Source organism: Nannobrachium achirus, assembly GCF_963921795.1.
Source record: "Nannobrachium achirus genome assembly, chromosome: 2".
Taxonomy (NCBI): Eukaryota; Metazoa; Chordata; class Actinopteri; order Myctophiformes; family Myctophidae; genus Nannobrachium; species Nannobrachium achirus.
This window is the reverse complement of record NC_137811.1, coordinates 5,715,645-5,737,660: the sequence shown is the minus strand read 5'-3', so window position 1 is coordinate 5,737,660 and position 22,016 is coordinate 5,715,645. Positions and strand designations below refer to the sequence as shown.

At 40.2% G+C, this 22,016-nt stretch overlaps 1 protein-coding gene across 1 annotated transcript in view; it reads right to left on the bottom strand.

Annotated features, from left to right (window-relative positions):
• LOC308308674 (crystal protein-like) overlaps nt 1-22,016 on the bottom strand; it is a gene marked incomplete at both ends in the record, with an annotated part of 28,686 nt that overhangs the window by 3,255 nt on the left and 3,415 nt on the right. Inside the window, 6 exons of the mRNA XM_080754120.1 lie at nt 521-661; nt 11,411-11,529; nt 13,891-14,018; nt 15,883-16,016; nt 18,659-18,860; nt 19,809-20,137. Coding sequence (XP_080610246.1) covers nt 521-661; nt 11,411-11,529; nt 13,891-14,018; nt 15,883-16,016; nt 18,659-18,860; nt 19,809-20,137 — 1,053 coding nt within the window. The remainder of the gene's footprint in view (nt 1-520; nt 662-11,410; nt 11,530-13,890; nt 14,019-15,882; nt 16,017-18,658; nt 18,861-19,808; nt 20,138-22,016) is intronic.

Genomic DNA, 22,016 nt, shown 5'->3' with positions numbered 1-22,016 from the left:
GGCACCTTATAGTTTTCACTCCCAGCACCCAGCATATTTATAGAATATCATTGTTGTCGGGTGGAAACCTTGTATGTCCAAAACCTTTCTTTTTGCATTTATCATCTATAAAATGTACAAAACTAGTGAAAACAGCAGATCTACAAGCACACAAGGTTGTGTGCTTGTAGATCGGCTGTTTTCACTAGTTTTGTGCGACAGAGGTTTCTGCCTGACAGTGACGATATTTTAGTGATTATGTTGTGAGGAAAAAGTTGAGATAACAGCCATTTTGGTTAGAACTGACTGAAAATAACTTTGTACTTCAAGTTTAAAATGATACTAAATATTTCTTCAAGTGTCCAAATGAATTCCAAATGTTATCAAAAGATCTCGCGGCAGCCCTGGACTGGCGTCGCGGTCACCCACTTTGAAAAGCACTGGTGTAGAGTGTGTATATGTGTGTGTCAACCCCCTAGAACTCCCTCAAGGACCCCTGGGGGTCCCCGGACCCCACAGTGTGTATATGTGTGTGTCATACCAAGGAGTACAGCTTTCTCCTTCTGCCAGTGACCCTTCTGGAAGGCAGTAACAGCCTGTTCTTTGATCAGCTCTCCATCGATGTACGGCCCCCACGTCTCAAAGATCTCCAGGAACCTGAATGGGTTAATGATCTTAGAACCTGAGAGACAGAGAGGGGAGAGGGGGGAGGGGGGAGGTGCATGGGAGACAAACCTTTTGAATCAGTTTATTACTTATACCAGTGTCTTCAACGTTTTCAGGCCAAGGACCCCTTAGTTGAGAGAGAGAGAGAGAGATGAAGCAGGGACCCCCACAACCTATTCATAGATTCCATAAAGTTTCATTGTTTGACAGCAACCAGTGTATTTTCAAATATCTCAAGTGTTTTCAGATATTTAACCACTTGAACCGTCAATACTTAATACATTTGACCTTTCACTCTGTACTTAGTCTGCTCTTTGCCAAAAATAGCCGCTGCGAGGCGTTGTGAGCTTGTAGATCTGCTATTTTTGGCTAAAGTTCTCAGAATAAGGACACTAGGGTTCAAGTGGATTCAAGCAAAGATTTTGAGGACCCCCTGTAGTAACTCTGAGGACCCCCTAGGGGTCCCGGACCCCCTGTTGAAGACCACTGACTTATACAGAAACGTAACCACATGAACCCTCACGTCCATATTCACAGAAAATAGCCGATCTACAAGTGCGCAATAGCAAGTGTGTTGTGGGCTTGTAGATTGGATATTTTCAGTAATGAGATTGGGGGTAGAGGGGGAAAAAAGGAGTGGACCTAGAATAATCCTGGGGGGACTCCGGTCAACTATGTACTGTCAGATAAGAATAACGAATATATTGAAAATAATCAATTTCAAAAACTTTGATTTGATTAAAGTTTCTATTTGAGAACATTTAACTTACATATAAGGAAACACATACCGTAAACACAAATAAACATACCTTTCATAGATCAAAAAAATAACACAACCCGAATTGTATTTGCCACTTCAGATCTATTTGCAACGCATTGTGAGCTTGTAGATCAGCTATATTTGACATCAGTAGGGAAGGCTCCTTTAAATAGGGCTTGCTTTCTCTACCAATGCTTGGTTTCCGAAGCTTCGGAATCATCTGCTGCTTGCTGCCTCCTCCACCCCAGCCTCCACCTTTGCACGATCAGTCTGGCTAAGCTCAAATACTTGTGATTGTCTGATTAAGTTACATGTCAACGTGGTTAAGCTCAAATACTGTGATTTTGACTAAGTTACACGTCAATGTATTGCTATTATTCTGCTATTGTATCTCTATGGGGGGTATTGCTTGCGTTCCCTGATTTTGCGTAGCATGCTCAGAAAAGCTTGCACAAAATTTCAGGGAGCATCTCCTATCGCGGAGCCCTTTAACACAACGGAAGCCAAGGTTTCTAACATTTCTAGCTGTTGCTGGTGCCGCCGTTTACTTACGCTTTATTTTGAAAAGCCTCGGATGCTTCGTGCGTGTGCATGTGAGTGTCCGCTGACGATTGGGGAAGATAATCCATTTGTTTACAAACGCTCGCGAAACTAAAATCCAAACCGGGGCCGACCATCGCGGTAAAGTGTCGCCGTGAAAACAATCAGATCTCTGCTTCCCTGGCGTTCTTTGCACCTTATTCAGAGATAAAGCCCTTTTTATGTTTCAGCATAGAATGGAAGTCTATGCAGCCTAGATGCTCCATTTTGTTTCTGTGCGAGCCACGTTATGACATATGCACCAGAGTCTTTCACAGGGAACACAACATGCGCGCAGCTGCACGCTGCACAGTTAACCCCTTGTCTCATTTCTCAACGAGACAACTTAGTTTTGGCACAGCGACCTCCAGTGGCCGTATCTCGTTACTGAACGAGTTTGGCTCCATGGGTGTTAAACACCAAGATTAACTGTATTCCAATTATGCAATAAATGGTTAAATGACTTGACGTGAATGTTCCTGACTAAACAGTGAGTTTTATGTTTCTATTAGAAGGTGGTGTCCTACTAGTTTTATGTTTCTATTAGAAGGGTGGTGTCCTAATAGTTTTATGTTTCTATTAGAAGGTGGTGTCCTACTAGTTTTATGTTTCTATTGGAAGGGTGGTGTCCTACTAGTTTTATGTTTCTATTAGAAGGGTGGTGTCCTACTAGTTTTATGTTTCTATTAGAAGGTGGTGTCCTACTAGTTTTATGTTTCTATTAGAAGGGTGGTGTCCTACTAGTTTTATGTTTCTATTAGAAGGGTGGTGTCCTACTAGTTTTATATTTCTATTAGAAGGTGGTGTCCTACTAGTTTTATGTTTCTATTAGAAGGGTGGTGTCCTACTAGTTTTATGTTTCTATTAGAAGGTGGTGTCCTACTAGTTTTATGTTTCTATTAGAAGGGTGGTGTCCTACTAGTTTTTTGTTTCTATTAGAAGGGTGGTGTCCTACTAGTTTTATGTTTCTATTAGAAGGGTGGTGTCCTACTAGTTTTATGTTTCTATTAGAAGGGTGGTGTCCTGTAGTTTTATGTTTCTATTAGAAGGTGGTGTCCTACTAGTTTTATGTTTCTATTAGAAGGTGGTGTCCTACTAGTTTTATGTTTCTATTAGAAGGTGGTGTCCTACTAGTTTTATGTTTCTATTAGAAGGTGGTGTCCTACTAGTTTTATGTTTCTATTAGAAGGTGGTGTCCTACTAGTTTTATGTTTCTATTAGAAGGTGGTGTCCTACTAGTTTTATGTTTCTATTAGAAGGTGGTGTCCTACTAGTTTTATGTTTCTATTAGAAGGGTGGTGTCCTACTAGTTTTATGTTTCTATTAGAAGGTGGTGTCCTGCTAGTTTTATGTTTCTATTAGAAGGTGGTGTCCTACTAGTTTTATGTTTCTATTAGAAGGGTGGTGTCCTACTAGTTTTATGTTTCTATTAGAAGGGTGGTGTCCTATAGTTTTATGTTTCTATTAGAAGGTGGTGTCCTACTAGTTTTGTTTCTATTAGAAGGTGGTGTCCTGCTAGTTTTATGTTTCTATTAGAAGGTGGTGTCCTACTAGTTTTATGTTTCTATTAGAAGGTGGTGTCCTGCTAGTTTTATGTTTCTATTAGAAGGTGGTGTCCTACTAGTTTTATGTTTCTATTAGAAGGTGGTGTCCTACTAGTTTTATGTTTCTATTAGAAGGGTGGTGTCCTACTAGTTTTATGTTTCTATTAGAAGGTGGTGTCCTACTAGTTTTATGTTTCTATTAGAAGGTGGTGTCCTACTAGTTTTATGTTTCTATTAGAAGGTGGTGTCCTACTAGTTTTATGTTTCTATTAGAAGGTGGTGTCCTACTAGTTTTATGTTTCTATTAGAAGGGTTTTGTCCTACTAGTTTTATGTTTCTATTAGAAGGGTGGTGTCCTACTAGTTTTATGTTTCTATTAGAAGGTGGTGTCCTACTAGTTTTATGTTTCTATTAGAAGGGTGGTGTCCTACTAGTTTTATGTTTCTATTAGAATGTGGTGTCCTACTAGTTTTATGTTTCTATTAGAAGGGTGGTGTCCTACTAGTTTTATGTTTCTATTAGAAGGTGGTGTCCTACTAGTTTTATGTTTCTATTAGAAGGTGGTGTCCTACTAGTTTTATGTTTCTATTAGAAGGGTTTTGTCCTACTAGTTTTATGTTTCTATTAGAAGGTGGTGTCCTACTAGTTTTATGTTTCTATTAGAAGGGTGGTGTCCTAATAGTTTTATGTTTCTATTAGAAGGTGGTGTCCTACTAGTTTTATGTTTCTATTGGAAGGGTGGTGTCCTACTAGTTTTATGTTTCTATTAGAAGGGTGGTGTCCTACTAGTTTTATGTTTCTATTAGAAGGTGGTGTCCTACTAGTTTTATGTTTCTATTAGAAGGGTGGTGTCCTACTAGTTTTATGTTTCTATTAGAAGGGTGGTGTCCTACTAGTTTTATATTTCTATTAGAAGGTGGTGTCCTACTAGTTTTATGTTTCTATTAGAAGGGTGGTGTCCTACTAGTTTTATGTTTCTATTAGAAGGTGGTGTCCTACTAGTTTTATGTTTCTATTAGAAGGGTGGTGTCCTACTAGTTTTTTGTTTCTATTAGAAGGGTGGTGTCCTACTAGTTTTATGTTTCTATTAGAAGGGTGGTGTCCTACTAGTTTTATGTTTCTATTAGAAGGGTGGTGTCCTGTAGTTTTATGTTTCTATTAGAAGGTGGTGTCCTACTAGTTTTATGTTTCTATTAGAAGGTGGTGTCCTACTAGTTTTATGTTTCTATTAGAAGGTGGTGTCCTACTAGTTTTATGTTTCTATTAGAAGGTGGTGTCCTACTAGTTTTATGTTTCTATTAGAAGGTGGTGTCCTACTAGTTTTATGTTTCTATTAGAAGGTGGTGTCCTACTAGTTTTATGTTTCTATTAGAAGGTGGTGTCCTACTAGTTTTATGTTTCTATTAGAAGGGTGGTGTCCTACTAGTTTTATGTTTCTATTAGAAGGTGGTGTCCTGCTAGTTTTATGTTTCTATTAGAAGGTGGTGTCCTACTAGTTTTATGTTTCTATTAGAAGGGTGGTGTCCTACTAGTTTTATGTTTCTATTAGAAGGGTGGTGTCCTATAGTTTTATGTTTCTATTAGAAGGTGGTGTCCTACTAGTTTTGTTTCTATTAGAAGGTGGTGTCCTGCTAGTTTTATGTTTCTATTAGAAGGTGGTGTCCTACTAGTTTTATGTTTCTATTAGAAGGTGGTGTCCTGCTAGTTTTATGTTTCTATTAGAAGGTGGTGTCCTACTAGTTTTATGTTTCTATTAGAAGGTGGTGTCCTACTAGTTTTATGTTTCTATTAGAAGGGTGGTGTCCTACTAGTTTTATGTTTCTATTAGAAGGTGGTGTCCTACTAGTTTTATGTTTCTATTAGAAGGTGGTGTCCTACTAGTTTTATGTTTCTATTAGAAGGTGGTGTCCTACTAGTTTTATGTTTCTATTAGAAGGTGGTGTCCTACTAGTTTTATGTTTCTATTAGAAGGGTTTTGTCCTACTAGTTTTATGTTTCTATTAGAAGGGTGGTGTCCTACTAGTTTTATGTTTCTATTAGAAGGTGGTGTCCTACTAGTTTTATGTTTCTATTAGAAGGGTGGTGTCCTACTAGTTTTATGTTTCTATTAGAATGTGGTGTCCTACTAGTTTTATGTTTCTATTAGAAGGGTGGTGTCCTACTAGTTTTATGTTTCTATTAGAAGGTGGTGTCCTACTAGTTTTATGTTTCTATTAGAAGGTGGTGTCCTACTAGTTTTATGTTTCTATTAGAAGGGTGGTGTCCTACTAGTTTTATGTTTCTATTAGAAGGTGGTGTCCTACTAGTTTTATGTTTCTATTAGAAGGGTGGTGTCCTACTAGTTTTATGTTTCTATTAGAAGGGTTTTGTCCTACTAGTTTTATGTTTCTATTAGAAAGGTGGTGTCCTACTAGTTTTATGTTTCTATTAGAAGGGTTTTGTCCTACTAGTTTTATGTTTCTATTAGAAGGGTGGTGTCCTAATAGTTTTATGTTTCTATTAGAAGGGTGGTGTCCTATAGTTTTATGTTTCTATTAGAAGGGTGGTGTCCTGCTAGTTTTATGTTTCTATTAGAAGGTGGTGTCCTACTAGTTTTATGTTTCTATTAGAAGGTGGTGTCCTACTAGTTTTATGTTTCTATTAGAAGGGTGGTGTCCTACTAGTTTTATGTTTCTATTAGAAGGTGGTGTCCTACTAGTTTTATGTTTCTATTAGAAGGGTGGTGTCCTACTAGTTTTATGTTTCTATTAGAAGGTGGTTTCCTACTAGTTTTATGTTTCTATTAGAAGGGTGGTGTCCTACTAGTTTTATGTTTCTATTAGAAGGTGGTGTCCTACTAGTTTTATGTTTCTATTAGAAGGGTGGTGTCCTACTAGTTTTATGTTTCTATTAGAAGGTGGTGTCCTACTAGTTTTATGTTTCTATTACAAGGTGGTGTCCTACTAGTTTTATGTTTCTATTAGAAGGTGGTGTCCTACTAGTTTTATGTTTCTATTAGAAGGTGGTGTCCTACTAGTTTTATGTTTCTATTAGAAGGTGGTGTCCTACTAGTTTTATGTTTCTATTAGAAGGGTGGTGTCCTACTAGTTTTATGTTTCTATTAGAAGGGTGGTGTCCTACTAGTTTTATGTTTCTATTAGAAGGTGGTGTCCTACTAGTTTTATGTTTCTATTAGAAGGGTGGTGTCCTACTAGTTTTATGTTTCTATTAGAAGGTGGTGTCCTACTAGTTTTATGTTTCTATTAGAAGGGTGGTGTCCTACTAGTTTTATGTTTCTATTAGAAGGTGGTGTCCTACTAGTTTTATGTTTCTATTAGAAGGTGGTGTCCTACTAGTTTTATGTTTCTATTAGAAGGGTGGTGTCCTACTAGTTTTATGTTTCTATTAGAAGGGTGGTGTCCTACTAGTTTTATGTTTCTATTAGAAGGGTGGTGTCCTATAGTTTTATGTTTCTATTAGAAGGTGGTGTCCTACTAGTTTTGTTTCTATTAGAAGGTGGTGTCCTGCTAGTTTTATGTTTCTATTAGAAGGTGGTGTCCTACTAGTTTTATGTTTCTATTAGAAGGTGGTGTCCTGCTAGTTTTATGTTTCTATTAGAAGGTGGTGTCCTACTAGTTTTATGTTTCTATTAGAAGGTGGTGTCCTACTCGTTTTATGTTTCTATTAGAAGGGTGGTGTCCTACTAGTTTTATGTTTCTATTAGAAGGTGGTGTCCTACTAGTTTTATGTTTCTATTAGAAGGTGGTGTCCTACTAGTTTTATGTTTCTATTAGAAGGTGGTGTCCTACTAGTTTTATGTTTCTATTAGAAGGTGGTGTCCTACTAGTTTTATGTTTCTATTAGAAGGGTTTTGTCCTACTAGTTTTATGTTTCTATTAGAAGGGTGGTGTCCTACTAGTTTTATGTTTCTATTAGAAGGTGGTGTCCTACTAGTTTTATGTTTCTATTAGAAGGGTGGTGTCCTACTAGTTTTATGTTTCTATTAGAATGTGGTGTCCTACTAGTTTTATGTTTCTATTAGAAGGGTGGTGTCCTACTAGTTTTATGTTTCTATTAGAAGGGTTTTGTCCTACTAGTTTTATGTTTCTATTAGAAGGGTGGTGTCCTACTAGTTTTATGTTTCTATTAGAAGGTGGTGTCCTACTAGTTTTATGTTTCTATTAGAAGGGTGGTGTCCTACTAGTTTTATGTTTCTATTAGAAGGGTTTTGTCCTACTAGTTTTATGTTTCTATTAGAAAGGTGGTGTCCTACTAGTTTTATGTTTCTATTAGAAGGGTTTTGTCCTACTAGTTTTATGTTTCTATTAGAAGGGTGGTGTCCTAATAGTTTTATGTTTCTATTAGAAGGGTGGTGTCCTATAGTTTTATGTTTCTATTAGAAGGGTGGTGTCCTGCTAGTTTTATGTTTCTATTAGAAGGTGGTGTCCTACTAGTTTTATGTTTCTATTAGAAGGTGGTGTCCTACTAGTTTTATATTTCTATTAGAAGGGTGGTGTCCTACTAGTTTTATGTTTCTATTAGAAGGTGGTGTCCTACTAGTTTTATGTTTCTATTAGAAGGGTGGTGTCCTACTAGTTTTATGTTTCTATTAGAAGGTGGTGTCCTACTAGTTTTATGTTTCTATTAGAAGGGTGGTGTCCTACTAGTTTTATGTTTCTATTAGAAGGTGGTGTCCTACTAGTTTTATGTTTCTATTAGAAGGGTGGTGTCCTACTAGTTTTATGTTTCTATTAGAAGGTGGTGTCCTACTAGTTTTATGTTTCTATTACAAGGTGGTGTCCTACTAGTTTTATGTTTCTATTAGAAGGTGGTGTCCTACTAGTTTTATGTTTCTATTAGAAGGTGGTGTCCTACTAGTTTTATGTTTCTATTAGAAGGTGGTGTCCTACTAGTTTTATGTTTCTATTAGAAGGGTGGTGTCCTACTAGTTTTATGTTTCTATTAGAAGGGTGGTGTCCTACTAGTTTTATGTTTCTATTAGAAGGTGGTGTCCTACTAGTTTTATGTTTCTATTAGAAGGGTGGTGTCCTACTAGTTTTATGTTTCTATTAGAAGGTGGTGTCCTACTAGTTTTATGTTTCTATTAGAAGGGTGGTGTCCTACTAGTTTTATGTTTCTATTAGAAGGTGGTGTCCTACTAGTTTTATGTTTCTATTAGAAGGTGGTGTCCTACTAGTTTTATGTTTCTATTAGAAGGGTGGTGTCCTACTAGTTTTATGTTTCTATTAGAAGGGTGGTGTCCTACTAGTTTTATGTTTCTATTAGAAGGGTGGTGTCCTACTAGTTTTATGTTTCTATTAGAAGGGTGGTGTCCTACTAGTTTTATGTTTCTATTAGAAGGGTGGTGTCCTACTAGTTTTATGTTTCTATTAGAAGGGTGGTGTCCTACTAGTTTTATGTTTCTATTAGAAGGTGGTGTCCTACTAGTTTTATGTTTCTATTAGAAGGGTGGTGTCCTACTAGTTTTATGTTTCTATTAGAAGGGTGGTGTCCTACTAGTTTTATGTTTCTATTAGAAGGTGGTGTCCTACTAGTTTTATGTTTCTATTAGAAGGTGGTGTCCTACTAGTTTTATGTTTCTATTAGAAGGTGGTGTCCTACTAGTTTTATGTTTCTATTAGAAGGGTGGTGTCCTACTAGTTTTATGTTTCTATTAGAAGGTGGTGTCCTAGTAGTTTTATGTTTCTATTAGAAGGGTGGTGTCCTACTAGTTTTATGTTTCTATTAGAAGGTGGTGTCCTACTAGTTTTATGTTTCTATTAGAAGGTGGTGTCCTACTAGTTTTATGTTTCTATTAGAAGGGTGGTGTCCTACTAGTTTTATGTTTCTATTAGAAGGTGGTGTCCTACTAGTTTTATGTTTCTATTAGAAGGGTGGTGTCCTACTAGTTTTATGTTTCTATTAGAAGGTGGTGTCCTACTAGTTTTATGTTTCTATTAGAAGGTGGTGTCCTACTAGTTTTATGTTTCTATTAGAAGGGTGGTGTCCTACTAGTTTTATGTTTCTATTAGAAGGGTGGTGTCCTACTAGTTTTATGTTTCTATTAGAAGGGTGGTGTCCTACTAGTTTTATGTTTCTATTAGAAGGGTGGTGTCCTACTAGTTTTATGTTTCTATTAGAAGGTGGTGTCCTACTAGTTTTATGTTTCTATTAGAAGGGTGGTGTCCTACTAGTTTTATGTTTCTATTAGAAGGGTGGTGTCCTATAGTTTTATGTTTCTATTAGAAGGTGGTGTCCTACTAGTTTTATGTGTCTATTAGAAGGGTGGTGTCCTACTAGTTTTATGTTTCTATTAGAAGGTGGTGTCCTACTAGTTTTATGTTTCTATTAGAAGGGTGGTGTCCTACTAGTTTTAGGTTTCTATTAGAAGGTGGTGTCCTGCTAGTTTTATGTTTCTATTAGAAGGTGGTGTCCTACTAGTTTTATGTTTCTATTAGAAGGGTGGTGTCCTACTAGTACTATGTTTCTATTAGAAGGTGGTGTCCTATAGTTTTATGTTTCTATTAGAAGGGTGGTGTCCTACTAGTTTTATGTTTCTATTAGAAGGGTGGTGTCCTACTAGTTTTATGTTTCTATTAGAAGGGTGGTGTCCTACTAGTTTTATATTTCTATTAGAAGGGTGGTGTCCTACTAGTTTTATGTTTCTATTAGAAGGTGGTGTCCTACTAGTTTTATGTTTCTATTAGAAGGTGGTGTCCTACTAGTTTTATGTTTCTATTAGAAGGGTGGTGTCCTACTAGTTTTATGTTTCTATTAGAAGTGTGGTGTCCTACTAGTTTTATGTTTCTATTAGAAGGTGGTGTCCTACTAGTTTTATGTTTCTATTAGAAGGTGGTGTCCTACTAGTTTTATGTTTCTATTAGAAGGTGGTGTCCTACTAGTTTTATGTTTCTATTAGAAGGTGGTGTTCTACTAGTTTTATGTTTCTATTAGAAGGGTGGTGTCCTACTAGTTTTATGTTTCTATTAGAAGGGTGGTGTCCTACTGGTTTTATGTTTCTATTAGAAGGTGGTGTTCTACTAGTTTTATGTTTCTATTAGAAGGGTGGTGTCCTACTAGTTTTATGTTTCTATTAGAAGGGTGGTGTCCTACTAGTTTTATGTTTCTATTAGAAGGTGGTGTCCTACTAGTTTTATGTTTCTATTAGAAGGTGGTGTCCTACTAGTTTTATGTTTCTATTAGAAGGGTGGTGTCCTACTAGTTTTATGTTTCTATTAGAAGGTGGTGTCCTACTAGTTTTATGTTTCTATTAGAAGGTGGTGTTCTACTAGTTTTATGTTTCTATTAGAAGGTGGTGTTCTACTAGTTTTATGTTTCTATTAGAAGGGCAAACTACTTCTTAAAGGTCAAGGATGTTCACGATCACAACACCAGAGGCAGCTCCACTAATCATCATCAACGTAGATTTAACACTAAACAAGGCGCTAACTCGTTCTCCTGCTATACCATCAACATGTGGAACACCCTTCCACAAGCCTTAAAGGAGAGCAAATCCCTAGCCTCCTTCAAAATTGGTATGAAAAGTCACCTTCAGACAGCTACTACCCGTGACTTGTAAATAGACTAAGCCCCCATGCCCCCCCCCCCCCTTTTTTCTTTTTTTTTCTGCCTTTGTATTTGATGTTATGCTTTTGAAACTGATATTATCCTAGATAAAGTATGTTCTATCCGTCTGTCTTTCAATGTTACATGAGATACTTAAAGTGTGGTTCCTGTGGAAATAAGCCTCGGCTTTCTAGGATCTCCTTTTAGTTGACCTTGTACCAGTGATTTGTACTGTCATGAAACTGTACTTTTTTCTATTGCAAACTTCTAATACATTCTTCAATCAATCAATCAATCAATCAATCAATCAATCAATCAATCAAGGGTTTTGTCCTACTTGACTTGATCTGGGCAGCGAGGACAGCCTGGGGACTCAGGGACAGGAGACACACGATGTCAGTCACGGTGCAGTTGGCCTGTTTGGCAAAACCCTTCCCAAGCTTCAGGGCATCGTGCCTGGAAACACAACACACACCAACATATCTCTGGTCAGCCTTGATTAATCTCTAGGCACAGGGGTCTTCAACGGGTTCAGGCCAAGGACCCCTTAGCTGAGAGGGAGATAAAGCAGGGACCCCTTAGCTGAGAGAGAGATAAAGCAGGGACCCCTTAGCTGAGAGGGAGATAAAGCAGGGACCCCTTAGCTGAGAGGGAGATAAAGCAGGGACCCCCCACCACATATCGTATAATATTGTGTTGCAGATTTTGACAGCATATGTTGGATTCATGTTAATATGTTTTTTCAGACGTTTAACCACTTAAATCGTAAATACTTAGTAAATTTGACCTTTCACTCTGTCTTGGTCTGATCTTTTTTTACCTCTACACAAAAACCTATTTGCTAAAGACAGCCGATCTACAAGCTCTCAACGCCTCGTTGTAGATCGGCTATTTTTGGCTAAAGTTCTCAGAATAGGTTTGCGAGGGTTCAAGTTGTTCATTTAAAAGAATGATCCTATCACACAAAGATTTGGAGGACCCCCTGTAGTAACTCTGAGGACCCCCTAGGGTTCCCAGACCCCCTGTTGAAGACCCCTGCTCTAGGCCAACTATATAAAGAACAATGTAGCATGGCTTGCATCAAGACATTATGTGGATTTCTCAAACATTTCGAGGTTAATCTTTTCAGGAATCAAAAAAGGAGTTAATTTCCCCCACATAATTGAAAGCATGGTTTTGAATGGGTTCAGGCTAATACTATAATGAACCCATACTGTCCCTAAGTACCAGTTACAATTAAGTTAAGCCTAAGAAGAGAGATCTCAGTTTTTTCAGATTTAATCGCTTCAGTGCCAAGGTTTTTAGTGTTTTTGGAGGACGATAGCGCGCGTGCACACTGCCGTGTGTTCTCCCATTCGTTGCAGTGATTTCTACAGCCTTACTGTGTGTGAGCGACCAGTGGTTTCGCTTCCTTGTTAAATGTACTCTGTGCGAGGAGGAGAGCACAACATTCATGCGGACACTGGGCGGGGCCGTTTGACGCTTTCCAAACCTAGAAGAATGAGGAAAGCGCATTTCTTCTTCTGAAGTTAGATGGGATCGGATGGGGAATCAATGTTTTGTTTCTGGGTTATTTAGGCCCCGTACATACTGCAACGCTCTATAGAGAAAACGGCGAGGTCCCGGGACCTCGCCGTTACGTTTTCCTTTTTATAAAGCGTTCATATGAAGCCAGATTAGGGCTTGAAATGATGTAGTGTCCATGTAGTTTCGCTAGGTGGCGGTGACGTACGGATAGATGAGTATACTTCCTTGTTTACCATTCACCATGGTAACGTGGCACCGCGAGCTGCGGTAGGCTGTATGGAAGCGTATGCGAGCCATGACATCACATGTGTTGTCCTTTCTTGCGTTTCTGTTGTTCACACGGTGACGCGAGGGGAGAGAGGAGTCAGCTTTTCCACCCAACTCTGCGTTTCAAGATCTTTCCGTTTTTAACCTCCGAAAATGCCGTTGTCGTCTGAACGGAAGGCATCTCTGACTTTTCCTTTTGCAGAATTCTCGTTGCAAAAACGCAGTGTGAACGGCGCCTTAGTCTCCTAGCAAGCAACTATTAGCAACCGACGCCCGATCAAACATTAGACAACGGCGGTGTTAATACGTTGATTTAAAACAAAAAGGCTAAGACGGAGATCTCCTTCTTAGGCAAGGCTTAGTTACCAAGATCACAAACTCCAGGCAGAGAAAGTTTTAGGGGTCTTCGGCTTGGCCCAACCCAGTGTTGTTTTTGACAGCAATTTTTGATTTAGTTTTAGTCATAGTCTTTTGAATAAAATCTCATTTCGTTTTAGTCATAATTTAGTCACCTGAAAAGTTTTAGTTTTAGTCTAATTTTAGTCGACTAAATATCATGAGATTTTAGTTGACTAAATCTACAGTTGATTTAGTCAACTAAAATGTATTTTGGCAGGCCTTGATGGCATCGTAATGACTGATTTTACACTTGGTTGCATGCTGAAAATAGCCGATCTACAAGCTCACAACGCGTCGCAGCGCGACGCGTTGTGAGCTTGTAGATCTGCTATTTTCAGCAAGCAACAACTGAGAGCAACCAAACATAAAATGACTCTCTTCTCCACTAGTCCCTCCCTAACGTTTTAGTCTAGTTTTTATTTTGTTGACGAAATTGTCAATATATTTAGTCTTAGTTTTAGTCATCACAGCTTAGTTTTTATTTAGTTTTTATTTAGTTTTCGTCAGTGAAAAAAACGCAGTCGACACACATTTCTCGTCATAGTTTTAGTCGACGAAATCAACACTGGCCCAACCTTGAGATTGAGAAACCCCAGGCCAGTTGATATCAAGTGAGTTCCTCACCTGGTCTTGAGAGGGATGGAGAAGGGAAGGCTCTGGAAGATGGCTTGTTTGAACAGAGGTTTGCTGCTCTGGATCATTAAATGGAGGCTCACAGACTGGGCCCCGGCACTCTCCCCAAAGATCGTTACCTGAGACAGAAAACACCAGGGGCAATTGATTCAGTATTTATTTTTTCAAGCTTACATTCCATTCAATCTAACCTCGCATATCAGCGACGGAATTAAGATATAAGCACGTCTGATAGCAATAATTAATAGTATATGAAGTGCTAATCATAGTCTGGTTACATAGGCTGGTTACAGTTTCCTGTGTGTATTGCCTTAGGCGGGGGGGGGGGGGGGGGGCGGGGGGGGGGGGGGGGGGGGGGGGAGTGGGCCCAAGGTGGAGGGGCCTTAATTATTTTATACTTTAGCTATTGAAAAATAGCAGATATACAAGCTCACAGCGTGGCACACTGCAAGCTTGTAGATCTGCTATTTTTGAAAAGTCGTGAAAATCTGTGCAAATCTTTCACTATATGTATTTTTTAAGCAAACATTTGTAACTCACATTTTGCTTCTGGGGTGGTCCCTGGAACTAAATATTTTGAGATGGGGGTCCGTGGCCAAATACCTTTCATTTTGGGGGTCCTTCACGTGAAAATGTTTGAGCACCACTGACAAAAAGTGGTCATTCAAAATGCTACTAATGCTACTAATGCTACTAATGCCACTCCTAGTCCTACAACCTTGTTCTGTCAATTATTCAATTAATTAGATCAAGTGAGTCACTTCATCTGATGTCATGGTATGTAACAGGTTTATGTCTGGCATTAATATGCATAACTGCTGCTTTGCCAGGAGGCCAGTTTGGTTCTTCGGTCCTGCATTCTGAACTATTATAAACATCATAACTCATGACTCATTGGTAATAAAGTAGACCAGGGGTCTTCAACAGGGGGTCCGGGACCCCTAGGGGGTCCTCAGAGTTACTACAGGGGGTCCTCTAAATCTTTGAGTGATAGAAACCTTTTTTCTCCTTTTTTATATCAACCACTTGAACCCTAACGTCCATATTCTGAGAACTTGAGGCAAAAATAGCAGATCTAAAAGCTCACAACGCCTCGCGCGAGGCTATTTTTGGCAAAGAGGTTTGGTGTAGAGGGGAAAAAGAGCAGACTAAGTACAGAGTGAAAGGTCAAGTTTATTATATAGTTTATATAACCGTAAGTATTGACGGTTCAAGTGGTTAAATATCTGAAAATGTACAATCCAAAATGCAAAATACACTGATGATAGTGCTGTCAAACAATGAAACTATACAGTATATAATCTCTGAAAAGGTAGTGGGGGTCCCTGCTTCATCTCTGTCTCAACTAAGGGGTCCTTGGCCTGAAAACTTTGAAGGCCCCTGAAGTAGACAGTAAGCAAACCATTTTCACAAGGCCTCATAGAGATTTCTGACATTGGATAATTAACAGCAACACTGCAGGAATGCTGCCAGTAATTACAGTACTTATATTGCTGTAGTAAGTGGGACTTGGAGAGTCAGAGAGAGAGAGAGAGAGAGAGAGAGAGAGAGAGAGAGAGAGAGAGAGAGAGAGAGAGAGAGAGAGAGAGAGAGTGTGTGTGTGTGTGTGTGTGTGTGTGTGTGTGTGTGTGTGTGTGTGTGTGTGTGTGTGTGTGTATGTGTGTGTGTGTGTGCGTGCGTGTGTGTGTGTGTGTGTGTGTGTGTGTGTGTGCTCTCGTTTTTGTGACATACTGAGGACCAGAGGTCCTCACAAGCATAGTAGAATTGGAAAAAATAGACAAAGTGAGGACATTTGCCGGTCCTCACAAAGTTTGGGTTAGGGTTTAGGTTTAGGGATAGAGGTTAGGGTAAGGCCACAGGAAATTAATAGAAGTCTATGTAATGTCCTCAGTATGTCACAACAACGAGATTGTGTGTGTGTGTGTGTGTGCGTGCGTGCGTGCGTGCGTGCGTGCGTGCGTGCGTGCGTGCGTGCGTGCGTACCTTGCTGGGGTCACCTCCAAACATGGCAACGTTCCGTTGGACCCACAGAAGAGCTGCTTGCTGGTCCAATATCCCATAATTCCCTGCAGCCGAGGTTTTGGGATCCTTTCCCGAGACGAGGAACCCGAATGCACCTTTAAATCGTTTAAATAGGTTTACATGATCAGTGATGTCATTACGTGCGCATCCCGCATCAAAAACTCATTCAAGTCGCCCAGGGACTCATTCATGTCATGGTCCTGGGGTCCCGGGGATGTGCCTCCATTGGAGTCCATGTTAAAATAATTTACTTCTTCTACTTAAGTTGCTATATTAGTTTAGATAGTTTAATTCGTTTTTTAATGTATTGTGTAAGATAAACACTGTAAAGATTTATTATCAGTTAAACCTGGAACAGCTAAAAACTATTTTCACTAGTGGTTCTCAAAGTGGGGTCCTGGGTCCTTGAGGGAGTTCCAGGGGGTCCCCAGATAAATGATAGTTAGGAACCAAATAGAACTTTATGGGTCTGTAATTCGGTGAACAAATGGAACCAAATGGACCTGTTCCATTTGTACTCTAGTATTTTAACATTTAATATAAATTGGGGTCCCAGTGATGTAAATATAATTAAGTTCAAACATTAGAAATAGGCAAACATTTTGAAAATAGCCGATCTACAAGCTCACAGCGCTCGAAGACATTGTATTGAGGACTCATAAAACTTTTCTGGGACCCATTTGAATGACCACCTGTGGATCCCGGGACCCATTACATTGAAAACCTAGTAACATCACTGCATGATGGGTGAAGCATGAGGGGAAGTTTGTCATTTTTTTACATGAAATTATTGTTCATTTATCCTTTGTCCTTGTCTTGTCTTGTCTTGTCTTGTCTTGTCTTGTCTTGTCTTGTCTTGTCTTGTCTTGTGGGAGAGGCTGAATAACTTGCATGTGGCAATTTAATTGCATGACATTGAGAACATGCATGCTCAGGTATTTGTCACAGTACAATGATCACATTCTGGCACATACATGAGCGTGCGCACGCATGCACACACACACACACACACACACACACACACACACACGCACACACACACACGCGCCTACCTTTGTATTACTATACTTGTAAGGACATGAGGACATGGGGGAAAAAAACAAATTTACCAGCTTGTACTTCTATTTCTGGAAGTCGAACTCCTTTTACCAGCTTGCAAATCTGGTCAGTAGACAGCTGATGACTCAAATTGCAGTAGATTTTATGATGTCAGAATTATGAGATATTATAATATATACTAACTATCATACCATTTATATTATTATAATATAAATGCTAAGACGGAAATTCAGTCCCCAGTGGATTCCACAAGGCCACTAAACTGCTCCACAAGGCGTCCACATCCATAAGGTGCAAGCTGCTATAAAAGGACTGTCATTTATTTCTTAACAATAAAAACAACAACTCATCTTGTGAGGAAGGACCAGGAAAATGTTCCTCATAAAATGTGTTGTTCTGAAGTACAAGTAAATCCAGTACACCAGGGGTTTTCAAAGTGGGTGACGGGGCACCCTGGGGTGCCACGACGGCAGTCCAGGGCTGCGGCGAGATCATTTGATAATATTTGGAATTTATTTGGACACTTGAAGAAATATTTAGTATCATTTTAAATTTGAAGTACAAAGTTATTTTCAGTCAGTTCTAACCAAAATGGCTGTTATCTCAACGTTTTCCTCGCAACATAATCACTAAAATATCGTCACTGTCAGGCAGGAACCTCTGTCGCACAAAACTAGTGAAAACAGCCGATCTACAAGCATTGTAGATCTGCTGTTTTCACTAGTTTAGTACATTTTATAGATGATAAATACAAAATGAACGGTTTGGTTTCCACCCGACAACGACGATATGCTATACATTTAAGGTGCTGGGAGTGAAAATTATTATGTAGGGGTGCCTCGGATTAAAAAAATATTCATGGGGTGACCTGAGACACAAAAGTGTGGAAACACCTGCTGTACACGCACGCGCGCACACACGCACGCACGCACGCACGCACGCACGCCCGCACGCACGCACGCACGCACGCACGCACGCACGCACGCACGCACACACACACACTCAATATGATGATATGATTATATGAACATCGTTGATGTCTTCCACGAGAACCCTGTTAGGGCCCTCACACCCAGGCCCCTCCCCCTCCCTCACACCCAGGCCCCTCCCCCTCCTCCTGCTGCTGCCCCTATAATCACTAGAGATGGGATTTATGGTTCTTTGAAGTGAGCCGGATCTGTGGGATCCGTTCCTTTCAAAGAGCCGTTCAAAAGACTGGCTCATTTGAGTTACTAGTTACTTTGTAGATTTTGATTATAATTACAAATAACTTCAACCCTATATACATTTATTTCGGACATATATAGGCACAAACCTGCCATTTTTTTTACATTTTACTAATTGGAAAACCTGTGAAACAGGACATTCTGCACAATGAATACTTTCCACTATTGGTACTTTGTACTTTAAGTACATTTTGTTAAGTACATTTTGATACCAATACTTTTGTACTTTTACTCAAGTATTCCAAACTTCTACTTGTGGCAGAGTATTTCTACATTGATTGCAGTATTGATATTTTTTTTTAAACTTCAGTAAAGAATTTGAGTACTTTTCCCCACCACTGTTCATTTAAAGAGCCGTTCAAAAGACTCGATTTGTTCGCGAACATCCCATCTCTAATAATCAGCAGCCTGCTGGCGAAGAAGACACACACAGTGGAGACATTGTTTCCCACCCAGACGGTACTCCATGCTGACGATCACAGTGTGGGTGAAGTTGCTGATGAAGCGTCCGTCGTACAGCGGCTTGGAGGCGGAGCCCACGATGAAGTCTCCGCCGTGGATCCACACCATCACGGGCAGCGGTCTGAGCAGCGGCGCGCTGAAGTTGACGTCCAGGGGGACGAAGATGTTCAGATACAGACAGTCCTCGCTCACCTTATGTGGAACCACCAGAGAGCACAGTTTACACTCAGGGGGGCCGAGGTCCCGTAGACAGGGGCGTCACACCAAATTCTGGGCCCTGGGTACAAGGATTCACTGCGCCCCCCCCCCCCCCCCCCCCCCCCCATGAATGTTAACTATTGAAAAATAGCAGATATACAAGCTCACAGAGCTTGTAGATCTGCTATTTTTGAAAAATTGTGAAAAATGTGTGCAAGGACCCCCAAGATGATATGTATTTGGCCCACGGACCCCGATCTGAAAATATTTAGTTCCAGGGACCCCCCCCCCCGAAGCAAAATTTGAGTTACAAACGTTCGCTTAAAAAATACATTATATTCAAAGATTTTCACACATTTTCTAACTTTTCAAAAATAGCAGATCTACAAGCTCGCAGCGCGGCACTCGGTGCCGCGCTGTGAGCTTGTATATCTGCTATTTTTCAATTGATTAAGTTATTATAGGACCCCTCCACCTTGGGCCCTGTTAACTCAGTCCCACTTTCCTACCCCTTGTGACGCCCCTGCCCGTGGATACTGTAAATTAAGACCCGAGGTCCCATTCGACAAATGTTCACAAATAAATAGCAGATCTACAAGCTCGTGATCAAATACAGGATACCACCTATAGGCTTGTATGATAAGATTTTAGACATGATACTACTGATCATTTGTCACTGACATACATAGGCCTACAGTAAGCATTCATCATAACAATTTACGAGTGGTGGTCGTTTTATGTGTTTTGTGTCCAGCTGTATCATAACATAACCTAGTAATGTTTATTTATGGAGCACCTTTTTAAAACAGAACTAAGTGCATTACACAAAACGGCATCATTTGATGAAATGGAATGAGCAAACAGGGAAAAGCAGAAATAAAGAACACAATGCTTTAAAAATACTAATAAAACGAAGGTTCACATTCATGTGTCCTGCCTTACCTTCTGCGGGCACTCCTCCGAGATGGGCCCACTGCAGCCCTGCATGCAGGCTGCCCGGGGGAAGGTGGCATCGTACACCGCGGGCCACGCGCTGAGCGGTCTGGGGGGCTTCCAGCGGTAAGCTCCAACAGGGGGGTCCGCATACGGTATCCCATAGAATATATAGGACTTATCAGCAAGCAGCCCCCTTATGGCTCCGTCCTTGGTTACCACTATTGGACCCACACCACGGATCCAATTGGGACCTGACTTCTCCCTGTCAGTTGGAAAGTTGACCTCCAGGTTGTCGGAGAACTTCTGGTCATAGTCGTCATTTGTCATCATCTCTCCTAAAGCCAGGGCAGAACGCGTAGAACGGAGAGCGCATAGCACCATCAGGAGCAAACACACCCAACTCTCCATGTTTAGATACTTGCAGCAGGCCAGGGGGGGGGGGGGACCAAAGCTTTGGGCGAGATTTCGTGCAAGTTCAGGGCGAGCGCGAGTCTCGGCGAGCGATCTGCTAACCCAGCCTAAACACGTAGAGTATCAGTCAGAATGTCCCGGGTATATTTTATACAGTCTATGGTCCCGGGGGAGTCGGAGTCTGCTTAGCCATTCTTCTTTAACTTAAAATGTGGTCCCAGACAGTCGAGAGAGAGAGAGAGAGAGAGAGAGAGAGAGAGAGAGAGAGAGAGAGGAAATCTGCCGTCTCTCTGAGCCTGCATCCAGTTGTCTCCTCAGCCTGGGACGGGACGGTGCTTGTGACACCAATTTAGCCAATTGGACAAAGACAAAGACGTTCAGTGTCAGCGGATTAGAGATGGGATTTATGGCTCTTTGAAGTGAGCCGGATCTCTGGATTCGTTCCTTTCAAAGAGCCGTTCAAAAGACTGGCTCATTTGAGTTACTGGTTACTTTGTAGATTTTGATTATAATTACAAATAAGCAAAGAGCCGTTCAAAAGACTGGCTCATTTGAGTTACTATAGTTACTTTGTAGATTTTGATTATAATTACAAATAACTTCAACCCTATATACATTTATTTCGGACATATATAGGTACATACCTGCCATTTGAAAATAGCCGATCTACAAGTTCACAATGCGTCGCAACGCGACGCATTGTGAACTTGTAGATCGGCTATTTTCAAATGTTTTTTTTTACATTTTATTCATTGGAAAACCTGTGAAACAGGACATTCTGCACAATGAATTCTTTCTACTATTGGTACTTTGTACTTTAAGTAAATACTTTTGTACTTTTACTCAAGTATATTAAAGTTATACCATGTAACCTTTTTTATAAAACAAATCTTAAAATTGTCCTAACTGTTAAATCGCTAAAGTTTTAGAACCCCCACTCCGTTATTTTCAGCTTCTAAAGCCTTCTCTTTATATGTTTTCTATGATCCCTACCGGGGACCGGTTTTCGTGGAAAAATTGCGTCATCACACTACCGGCCAATCACAGCGAGGGTTATACACTGCCGGCCAATCACAGCGCATCTTGAAGTGGGGTCGCTATGGCGGCCATATTTGTAGTCGCCCGTGTGTCTCTTTACTCAAAAGGTAATCTCGCCTACCAGGCAGGGTGAAGTAGTCCGTTTCTCCGGAATGCCTGAACGCACAGGAACCAGGGACCCCTCTAAAGATAGCTCTCGGCGTTGTGGAGGCAGACGCGGGGGTGTGAAGGTACGAAAAACGGCCGAAAGACGCGGACGCGACCGCGGTTTGCTATAGGGCTACTGACCACAAGTTGAGCATCTTACACAGTATAGCTTTAATATTCCAAACTTCTACTTGTGGCAGAGTATTTCTACATTGATTTGATTGCAGTAGGCCTATTGATATTTTTTTTTTTACTTCAGTAAAGAATTTGAGTACTTTTCCCCACCACTGTTCATTTACAAAAGGAACGGCTCCCTACTGCGAACCGAATCCCATCGTTCATTTCAAAGAGCCGTTCAAAAGACTCGATTCGTTCACGAACGTCCCACCTCTAGTATGCAGCCCACCATGCAAATATGGGATTTACTTTATCCCTTTTTAGCCACATGGACCATCCTGTGGCGGGAGTCTTTCTTCGAAAGCTCCTTTTTTTCACATAATTATAATTATGTGGAATTATCGCCGCAACCACAGAGAGGTTGCCAAGGCTGGATGCTCACAGAGGGGTGTTTTGTTTTGTTTTTGTTCTAGTTTTTTGAATTGTATGTCAAGAGGCTTT